General features: G+C 48.6%; 1 protein-coding gene across 1 annotated transcript in view; it reads right to left on the bottom strand.

Annotated features, from left to right (window-relative positions):
- Positions 1-3,854: 3,854 nt before the first annotated feature.
- PODXL2 (podocalyxin like 2) overlaps positions 3,855-11,270 on the bottom strand; it is a 25,125-nt gene continuing 17,709 nt past the window's right edge. The window contains exons 4-8 of the mRNA XM_010166000.2: positions 11,142-11,216; positions 7,993-8,149; positions 6,293-6,354; positions 4,417-4,596; positions 3,855-4,064 (exon numbers count right to left, since the gene is read on the bottom strand). Of these exons, the coding sequence (XP_010164302.2) occupies positions 3,855-4,064; positions 4,417-4,596; positions 6,293-6,354; positions 7,993-8,149; positions 11,142-11,216 (684 nt within the window). The remainder of the gene's footprint in view (positions 4,065-4,416; positions 4,597-6,292; positions 6,355-7,992; positions 8,150-11,141; positions 11,217-11,270) is intronic.

Raw genomic sequence — 11,270 nt, 5'->3', positions numbered from 1 at the left:
CAAAGGTGGACGGGGAACAGAGGAGCTGCTGACGGCACTGGCTGCAGTGGGATCCTGCTGCAATGCTCCAAGGTCAAACTGCCATCATCCATATGACACAGTACCTCCATTTCATGCTGCATTCTTTACCCTGAGGGATCCTTAAGGTGGCATCTTGAACTGTATTCCCAACCTGCATTCCATACTCCACAGCACTCTTACCAGGTCACTCTTCATTGCTTCTTTACACCCCACGTACCACAAGGCTGTCTGCAGGATGCAAAGTCTCTGCATTATAGACTCTTGTTCTAGACATGTGGACAACATCTGGGAGTAATCTGCAGCTTGGCCATCCCAGACAACATCTGGCCACCATCCCACAGAGATGGAGAGCCCCTCTGATCTTGGTTCTGCATCCAACCAATGCCATCACCAGTGTTCCCCAGGGCGCAGAGCTCCTCACACCAGCACCTGATGTTCCCTCTGAAGAAACGCTTCTGTTTCAAGCCACAGCCTCTGCTTTCTGACCAAGTGTGCCAGGAGTAAAGGGGACAAGTAGAGGAGAAAGGGGGAGATGGAGCTGAGACCCTGTACTGCTACCCAGGGCCTCTAGACTGGTGACCACAGGGAACGTCCCATCTCATTGCTTTACAGATGGGGATGTCCTCACACAAACTGTCCCTTACATGCCTGGTGTGAGCCCCTCGACTTGCAGGTGGGTCCAGCAGCCCCCCATGAATAAAGCAGGTAGCTGTCCTAGGCAGGTCACGAGAAACAGATACCCAGAGCTCAGAGAGGGGGGAGAAATAGTCCTTTTTTAAACTTTTCGTCTCCAACTCCCAGCAGCCACCAGATGTCAGTGCGATCAAAGGTTTGGCAGGTGGGACTACAGTGAAGTCCGAGTAGGTGGAAATCCGTTTTCCAGGAATCACTTTGTCTCCTCCATCTGCTCTGTCACCTGGCACACCGCTCTGAGAAGTCCAACTTTGACAGTTTTTGTTAAAAAGAAGTTTAACTACATTAAGGTGATAGAAAAGCCTCCTGTTACAAATGCTAAGACAAAGTTTCTCTTCCTTGTGCAGGGCTGGAAAGCCAAGCACTGAACAGAGTAAGTGGGCTACCAACAGCCTCTCTACAGTGCTCCCCAGCCCACAGGTACCCAGAGGTGGATGACCCATCTCTGCAAGGCTGGTGGGAGAGGGACAACAGTGCAATCGACTTAAGATCAGCCTAGTGCAAAAAAATGATACAGAGAAAAAACAAATAGTAAAGGTATAAAAAGAGTCACCAGACTAAAGTGAAATGCTATTAACCAGCAGATTTCTGGAGCTAAACTGAGATCACACAGCCAGGTGCACCCTGTCAGAAAATTGTTCTCAGCCTCATGATGGCCACCCTTTGACACTCTCAATATCACCTGGATGCTCCGGATGCAGAATAGAGCTCTACAGTCTCTGGAAAACCTTCAGGCCATAAGAAGCCAGAAGAGCAAATCAGGAGAACTTGCTAGCTTATGAACAAGCCTGCACAGCCTCCTTGGTTTCTTTAAAGTTTGAGGACTTCACACTAGATCAGCAGGTGCTGAGTCCAGCCAGAAGCACTGCTTTATCAGCACCTTGTTGTTTCTCTGAATTAGTAAAGTGGAGAGAAAACAGGGCAGCAAAGCAGCTCCTAGTGATGAAGTGCAACAAGGAAGTGTTTTGTGGGTGAACTGATTCACATCTGATTGGTGACGTTATCTTTTTAATAGCCACCGGGCATTCAAAACATATTTAATGAAGATTATTTGACTTAGAAACATTTATACGGTGAAACTGCCTAAAGGCCAGAGCCATGCCAGGCCCCGTTATGCTAAGTGCTATACAAACTGAAATTTTAACTCCATGCTTCAATTTACTCACCATATCATAATAACAACTTGCATTTAATTCTGTGAGTCCCAAAGTGCCGTCAACACAGCAACTGAACTTGTGCAGTTTCACTGCACAGACCCATCAAACTCAGCAGGAGCCACCAGTGACCATCTCTGGTCAGAGAAGGGCCACACGTAGCTGTCCACATACATGGACTGTCCCCTCAGTAACTGCTGGAGCAGGAGAGGGAACTCCTCTGATCATCTCTGCAACCCTACCAACAAGATACAAATGGAGCTGATGGTCACCATCTCCTACATAACACAGGGAACGGTATGGAGGCAGGATAAAAACACTGAAAACTGGAATCTGGATAGGAAACCAAAGGCTTTCACCTTTCCTGAACAGACTGATACCAACGTGGTCCTACATCGAGGTGATCTGTGATTCAGTTTGTATGCGAAGCGCTATGCAAAATGAAACAACAGACTCTTGCACCTTGACTTTAGGCACTCACATCAGGGATGAACATGCTAAAAATATCTATACATACAGGGTCAGATTTACAGGCTGGGCATCAGGCTGCATATCTGGGGTCTTTCTGTACAAAGGTTCTCTTAAAGACCAAATGCAAAGCTGCATCTTGCAGTAAGCAAGCATGCAGATCACGGGAACAGAGAGGAACACTGGTGCCTCTGACTGAAGCGAGTCCCTCAATCCCTTGATGACAGAAGAAACAAATGTTCTGGGATTTCAGGCTTGACAGTAGTTCTGAGTCAGGGTTTAGGCAGGGCTCAGAGAACAATTATGCATATTCACGTGCCTTTTATCACCATCTTCAGGGAGCTGGAGCCTCAAAGTTGCCTGAGGCGCGCTTGGGAAACACTGGGGAGCTCTTAGATCTGATTCTCATCTCATCTGAACTGGCTTTATACACTTGCTTAAATGCAGTGATTTTAAAGATGCTACCCTGATTTATACCTATAGGACATTAAATGCTTCCCCCCCCTTGGGGAAGGATGCTGAAAAGGAAACAAGAGATCAGAAAATGATCTGTTTCCAAGTTTTTACTTTCTCCCTGTTTAAAAAGTCTCGCATTTACCTCTGAAAAAAAAACAACTGAAACTAAACTATCCTGGAAAATGGAACAGGAGTGGAGAAGGCCCACCAGTCTAAAACTGAGACTTAGACAAAGGATACTTTGCTGCTGATTTAACAGGCTGTTGCATGAAGGAGGCAGGTAGATGACCTTTTTGAGCAACTCTCCAACCTAAAGCAAATTTCCAGCTAAGATGCTGCACCATGGCATGGAATTCTCTGCAATCAGCCAAGCAAGGGTAAAGTGCTCAAAATCTGCAACTCAGCTTGGAGCTGTGGAGCTGACAAAGGGAGTGGGGCTGTTTGTGGTTCAAGGGGGGAAAATGAGATGACAGCAGGATGTTTTCCCCAGATGTAAACATCAGCCCAGCTAATTAGCAGCTGAATGCTAGAGCACTAAAATAAAAATCTCTTTTCACACATGGAATGCAAATTCTGCCCAGGACATTGAGTCTTGGCTCCCCTCCATCCAGAATGCACAGGTTTTACTGCATCTGCAGGGACTGAACGTGATCTCAAGGTCAGGATCTGGCTGCCGTAGCTCCAGCTGGACTCCCAAAGTGAATTTACTCCCCAAAGCTGGACTTTTGGTGGCAGACAGCCTCACTGCCCTGCTCTCAAGCCCAGCCACTACCAGAGAGCTACAGTAAGTGCATTTAAAGGTGATGAAAGCATTGGTGCTACTGATAGGAACACACACAGAGACCTACACACCCACCCCTCCCGCTTCCCTCTGTTCAGTGATCCTCCTGGCTCCAAGCCTCAGACACAGGCTCAGGACTTCTGTTGAGAAAACTTGCCAAAACACTTGACCTATCCTGAACCTTTAAGAAGTTCCTGAGAAGCCACCTGATCCCGTGGTCCATCAGTCAAGACAGGAGAGAGACAAGTGTACTTAAGGGGGTGGTTCCCTCCCTTCTTTTTCTAAAGATGCGTGTCTTCCTCAAACACATCCACATCCTCGCTCGCCTGTTTATTGATCAGGACATCCCAGCTGTCAGGGCCATTGATGGTGTTTCCACCGTTCACGCTTGGCTTCTTCTCCTGCATTTCCGACTGGCTGTCACTGGCCACATCCAAGGTGGGGTTGTCATGGCAGGCGGTCTCAACAAAGCGTAGCTCCTCGCCATGCGACTGCAAAGGACGAAAGGAAAACAAATGGAGACAAAGGAGGACAGGTCTCAATGCTGCAGAGAAGCACAGTCAGACCAGGCTATGAGGGTCACCAAGGACATTGCATGGTCAGTGGGAAAACATAAATTTACTCCTAGCCCAGCCCTTGCAGTGGAAATGAGCTGTCCTGAGCACAGCAAGAGATGGGTTTGTCTCTTACACCCAAATAGGCTCCTTTCCTGCTCCAGCAGTATATCCAGCTACGTCCAGTAAGTGGACAGGGGAAAAAAAAAAAAATCTTAGTTTTCCAATCCCCTCCATCCCAAGGGGTAAGAGTCCAGATACCTTCCCCACCTCTCCAGTGCTCACTCACCATGTTCTTCATCTTGGGCAGGCGTCTCTGCCAGCAGTTGTATATGAGCCCCAAAACAATGATGATGGCACAGATGGAGCCGATGATCACCAGTACCACAAAGAGTTTCCCATAATCACTGCGTGTCTGGTTGGGGTGCGACTGGCAACTTGTCGTGGTTGAGTAATTCTGGATGCCAATCTGGAAGAAAAGGGTACAGTAAGTCCTCTGCCCTGCAGTCAGGTGAGACCCTGTTGAGACTTTTCAGCATCCAAGTAAAGGACCATCACTGTGGGCAGGGCTGGGGAGTCAGGATGTACGCTGTCTTACACCACCAGAAGGCACATGACTAAATTCAACACCATGTTCCATGAAAGCTGATACATCAGCAAGTGACAGTAGGCACAATCTTACCTTGAACACCTGCACAAGAATCACACCTATGTGCAAGACAAAGAGGCTTTCATGGGAGAAACTGCCCAAAATTAAGAGTACCCAAAAGAAACTATGGACCACTGATGGGTGCTGAGGCTTCGGTGACTGTGTTACAGAGGATGAAATCATAATAAATAGGTTTTCATTAAAGCTCTAGTCCTAAGAGGGTACAGTGGTCTTTCTGAAGTCTTGAAAGTAGACAGCTGCCTCCTGATTCAAAAAGCTGCCCTAGAAACAGGCCCCCTGAGGTTGTCAGCAAACAAAGCCCAACACTGGTCCCAGTGACTTGGCAGATTTCAAGCAGGTTACGTATCAATTCGATAGTAAGTATGACAGGTGTAAGAGAATATCCTCCCTCCTCCTTTCAAGCTTGTGCTAGTGCAAGGTCAGTGCAATGAGCAGTGTTTCATTATTGATAGAGCTGGAGGCAGGTGGCAAAGCTGCTCTGGTAGGATGGACGTTAATGTTAGGGTCACAGTGGCACAAAGAAGTCAAACCTTGCACCAACATGAATCCTTCTTTCTGGACAGTTCTAGCTGCTGATACTTCAGTCACACAATTTCTAGAGGGCTGGCTCTTCGTGCTCTCTCTGGTGTAAGCCAATCAATACAGCACAGAACACTTAATTTGCTTTGTCTAACTGCACCAGTTTGATAAGTCAGGGAAAAACCTGAGAGCAGAAAGCCACCAAGGCAGTGGCCCAACTCTGCTGCTAAAGCCAGCAGAATTACTGCAGTAATGCAAAAAAACCACCAAAAGACCACCAAGCAGAATGAGGCCCTCAGTGCCTACACATCCCATAGGCCTAAGGGGCAAAGTCAGAGATCATGGGACTGATTTGTCCTCATCTCTATCCTCTTCCAAGCTGTCCAGGGTTAGAGGGGAATATGTGAGGGCTAGAGGCAGCTGGCAGTGGAGTCTGGCATCCACTGCCTCTGGTCCTCTGCCTGCCCTTGTGTAGGCAGTTGTCTAAAGGAGTGAAATGCAGATCCTGGGATTGCAGGAAGAAGGTGTGTGAATGTGTCCCATGTAGCACAGGCACCTCTCCCACCTCCTTCAGCAAAGCCTGAGCTACTGAGAACAGCCAGTGTATGTAAATCAGCTGCAGGGTGAGCAGGGCCAAATCTGGGGCTCTGCAGCACTCACATCTACACAGGCAAGAGTGCAGAAGGGATAAGACCAAGTATCCCAACAAAAGGGATGTGCGAAAAGCAGCTTCGCAACCAAGCCAGAAAAGCAGGGAGGGAATAACCCAGAGTTACTCTCCTACTGGGAGCAGACATTTGATGGCCTGGCAATTACCAGAGAGGGGAGAAGGGAGTTTGCCAAGTGTCTGACTCATCTGTTTGCCTGCTGTGGGTTCAGCACTCGGTTAGGCTGAGATATGCTCCTAGCTTTCAAGTTGCTTATTTTAATTGTATAGCTAGTCTTAACAAATGGATGCAGGCAGACAGGTGCTTACCTCAGCTAAGCTCCTCTTAACATCCCCCAGTGCCATGAGAACATCTTTTGTAGGGATGATGCCTGTAAAGAAGGAGAGGGAGAGATCAGTGCTGCTCTCAGTTCAGGTTAGATCAGATAGATGTACTCATCACTCTGAAATCCCCAGTGGGGTGGAGGCAGGGGAATATACATTTTTTTTCATTGGTACTTTATGTGAGGAGGCTGAAAGAATGCAAGAACCACAGCCAAGAGTACCTCCAAATGTTCTTTAAAGGGGGGAAAAATCCAGGCTGATACCAAAGTCACCTAGGTGCCCTTCCCACAGCCACAGAAGTTCTCAGGATCTGTGTTGGTGCTGAGAGTGAAGGGCAACATTCAAAAAGTCATGGAGGCACGTGCCTGTGCTGCCTGATCCAGCCTCTCCCTCCAGCAAAACTTGATCCTGAGCTGCAGCACTCAAAGTGTTCCCACAGAGCTCCATGCTCACCTATCACAACTTTCAGCAGGTGTGTTTTGCTCTGCAGGACACCCTGGCAAGGTGGTGTGCCTGGCACAACAGCAGAGGCTGCAGGAGATGTGCTGTAACAGCTCCACTCCCAGCAGGAGACAGCTTCAGCCAGGGAGCCACCAGTGCACACTGAGCCACCCCTTGCTGGGACCCTCCTTCCCTAACAGCTCCCAGGACACTTTCCAAACCAGGAGAACATGAGGAGTCGGGGAAGATCCAGAGGCTGAGGCCCATTTCTGTCTTCACTTGCACAGCAGTAAAAAGAACTGAACAAAAGCTTGATTATTCAAAGCAGAAAATACTTAAGTTCCCAAAGTTTCTACTCAGGGATATCACCCAGCCTGGCTATGCTGCTGGAGTTCAGACCTTTCTTCTCCAGGAAGGGGGATGTTCCCTTTCATGATGGCATGAAAGTTTTAGTTTAGAAGACCAAATGCTCACCAAAGCCTTTTCACTGGCACATGCTCCAGCCCAAGGGCTTGGGAGAGATGCAATGATTTAATGCATCGATACAGCAAATGTCACTTAAATGTTAGCTCTGCTTTCCTATCACTGTGGGGCATTTTAGAATATTGTTGGGGGTTTTTTTGGTTGGTTGTTTGGAGTTTTTTTTATCATATAGGCCATAATGTCAACATTAGAGGCCTCTGTCACTAAGCAGGCAGCGAAAGCAGTACAGGAAAAGCACCCCCCAACCAGAAGGGGATTAAAGAGATGGTAAAATGTTCCAGCACAGCCCACCTTTCACCATCAGCTTTTGTTTCTTTGGGGATGCAGGGGATGCACCATCAGGATTGGCCCAGTTCAGACAGGACTTAAGAAGTGTTAGGTTAAGAAGTGAACTAAAAGCAGGCTGTCACATCCCACCGTTGCAGTGGCTGCCCATAGAGGAGAGTATGTAAGCACTGGGACAAAGCTGATAGATGCTCAAGTGAAGGCAGTCCAGGGAGGGAGCAAAGCAGGAGGCAAAGCACAGGAGATGGAGCTTCGTGCAAGCTGTGAGCAACAAGCTAGAAAGCAGATATGAAGAGAAAAAGGGTCTCATGCCCTTAGTCCCCCTTCATCCCTCAAGTCCAGTTAACACTGGGAACTGGTAGGATTGAACTGGACTGGAGAGCAAAAGCTCCTTCCAACATGGCTGAGCACCTCCATCTGAGAGCCCCTTAAATACACCCCTCCATCATGGGAAGGCTCCTTCTCCCAGCACTTACCCTGTTCCCCTGTCAGTGTCATTAGCAAGTGCTTGTCGTTCTCATTGGGTTTGCTCAGAGAGATCAGCCAGCGGTCCTGCAGTCCATCCGCCTGTCTGGAGAAGGCGTCCTCCACCAGTGCCAACAGCTGGGGACCCCTCTCCAGCCGAAATTCCTCCTGCCACAGGAAAGGGACCTTGGTGAGCACGTAGTGGGAACAGGGAAGATGCAGCACTGCAGGGCTGAGATGGCTGCACAGCCAAGAGTCCTGAACTAGGTGCGCCCAAAAGCCAGCAATGCTAAACCTGGTGGAACGCTCCCCTGCGCATCACCAGTGCCCCAGGCTGGACCCACATACATCTCCTGACACACCAACCCTCCTCCTCAGCTCCTGCAGCCACCATACACCCCACACTGTGCCAAGCCCAGCTCCTCCAGCATGTGAGGATCCTGCAGCGACATTATCACGTAAGGCAAGAAGGATGCAGCCAGGCTCTTCCCTGCAGCCAGCACTGGGTCAGCGGGTGCCACTCAGCCTGACATGCTCCAGCCATCCCTCGGTGGGCTCCTTTGCTGCTTTCTCACTGCTATGTTTCTATTCTTATCTGCAGTTGCCATGCCAACCTGAAGGCCACACAGATGATTAATAAAATGGAGAGTTCTTGTTGCCATGGCAATTTGAAGCACTCAGGGCAGGCACAGGCTTGTGCCGAAAATGGCCTAATTGGAAAGGACACCAATGACTGGAGCCTGAATCACAAGGACCTGCCAGTGCCTGGTCTCAGCAGGTCAGGGGTTTTGGCCCAGGGAGGACCAGCACCAGGATGCAGCCCTGTGCTGCTCTGCTGCGGCTCCAGCTTACAGCCCCGCTCACCCTGCCAGCCTGCAGCTCTGTTTTGGGGGATGCAGAGGAAGGGGGAGCAGCTGAGGCGGAGCTGGAAGAGGACAGAGGTGAGATCTTTCTAGTGACAGGGAAAGCAGAGGTTGCAGAGCACTGGCAAGTTCTCTGTGGTGGGGAAAAGGGAGCTGTGAAGGAGCCTGAATGCACACGAGCTGTGATGGAGGTCACTACCCAACGTGTAGCCAGACACCCCATCAGGTAAGATCCTGCAGTCCTCACTTGGGCAAAATTCCCAGGTATATTGAGTGGGAAATGTGCTCAGCGAGAGACTGGAGTGACTGCCTTGCCCAGAGCCCATTAGGAAGATAAATGGGCTGCCAGCTTAACCCAGCGATACAGACATCATCCCTGCAGCAGGTAAAAGCCCAGTGCTATGAAGAACATTGAAGATCAAGGCGCAACCCTCTGCAAGGGGCGAAGCATCTTCCATGTCCCTTGGCTTTTCAGTGGGACTTGGTACCACATGAGATCAGGGCATCAAAACACAGGAAGTGTGAGGAATTTCCATTCACACTAATTTAAACTACCACACTTTGAGGATTCTCCCTCAAAGCCCCAAAAATCCAAACACCACGGGGCTGGGATACAGAAATCAGAACATCAAAGGGACAGGCAGAGGGTAGGTGAGTTGCTCAAACTGAGCAAATTAACACATGCAGGAAAAGCTGCATCAACACTGGCCAAGAGCTTGATTTCAGCTTCAGACATGCAAAATGGTAATGGGAGGCAGAGAACAAAGCAATGTTCATGTTAAATATGTATGTTGGCAAGTGCCCCTTTGAATAAGGGGGAGGACTGCACAAATCATTTGCTGGGAAATACATCTTGAAACATGAAATCAAGTAGAAAATAGTTCAGCCCTGCCTGTCCCAGGGCACTGTCTTCTTTCAGCAAGGCAGAACTGAGGATTCAACAGTAAGAACATCATTTGGTCAAGAGACATCCACACATCTGCTTTTCAGTTCTAACCCTTCCAATGGTTTAAACAACACAAGCACAAATGACCACAGGAAGGAAGCTACTACATATTACAAAATTAATCAGCATTTAAACTCCACAGAGATGGGAGAAAGAGCAATGGTGACTAGAACATGGAGAAAACAGGGAAGGACTCTGGTTTTCCAGGACCTATTTTCTGAGTTGCAATTGTGAATTGTAGCAGAGATAATTAAAACCCTCCAAAGGGCAAACTGGTCTGCCTAAAGTCAGGAAGAAAAGAGACTGACTTTTCATTTACCATTAAAGCAGTCAGCATGCTTTATTGTGTATAGGAATTCCCTTGTTTTCCCTGGCCCCAAACAGTTCACCTTAAAAAAAACCAACAAAACAAAACCAAAACAACACAAAACACACATCCCCCACTCAAACAACTCCCCAGCAATGGAAACAGGTCAGTGCCACAGAGCCACCCTGCAGTAACAACATCAGCCGCTCTGCCCGGAGCGGGAGCCGCAGCGAGTGCAGACACACGAGGCCAAAACATGGTTCCCCAGTGACACATTTCGGTCTCGGGCTGTCAGGCTCATAATAATTTATTAGAATTATGAAAGGCACCTTGACCCCAGGCCTTTCACAACTGGTTTTAAAGTGCCTGATAAAAGGCCTGGCAGAGGTGAACAAGCCCTTTTACCGGGGATCCACAAGGGGCTCTGGCCTCATGAATTAACTGCAGTTTTACAGGGATGGATGGACAGGCATTGGAGTAGTGGAGCGTGGCTGGTTAACAGACCCAGATAACACACAAGATAACGGTGGGGAGAGGAGGCTGTTAAGGAAGATTTAGTGACAGCTGCTTGACACTGAACCATTCACACTGCAAATGGGGAGTCCCTATTCCTCTGAGCCATCAGAGGAATGTTACTATATCCTGGAAGGACCAAAAGGAAAAGGCAGAGAGGGAAAAAGACTCACACCTCAATCCTGCCATGTTCCTACCAGTAAGAGGTGCAATATTAAAAGCTCTCATGTCTCATGACAATCCAGGTACTGACTGGCACAGACTAGCAGCCAGAAGTTAGTCAAAATCCAAATGAGACTGACATGTGCTAGTCTTTGAGCAAAATCCTCTCTCTCCCCCCCCTCTTTCCCCATTTAGAGAACAGGAATATTTCTGCCCTCCTCTCCATCTCTCCACAGCCTCTATAGGGACTTTGAGATTTAGTGCTTTTTAAATGTTTTGTAGTTAAAGCAGACAGCAAGAGCTGTGCCTGCCTCCGCATCTCTAAGCGCTGTTGCCCCCATGCCATCAAATCCCTTCGGACTGACTTACACAGTCAATGTTATCCGACATATTCAGGATGATGTAGTTTTTCCCCGCAAGGTTGCTCCAGTCTTTGCAGATCACCTGGAGAGACAAGACAAAGATAGCTGGGTTTGGGTACCAAATGCAGCTCTCCTG

Source organism: Antrostomus carolinensis, unplaced genomic scaffold (genome assembly GCF_000700745.2).
Source record: "Antrostomus carolinensis isolate BGI_N321 unplaced genomic scaffold, ASM70074v2 scaffold26244, whole genome shotgun sequence".
NCBI classification, from domain to species: domain Eukaryota; kingdom Metazoa; phylum Chordata; class Aves; order Caprimulgiformes; family Caprimulgidae; genus Antrostomus; species Antrostomus carolinensis.
The sequence above is the reverse complement of the archived record's forward strand: the minus strand, read 5'-3'. Positions and strand labels throughout refer to the sequence as shown.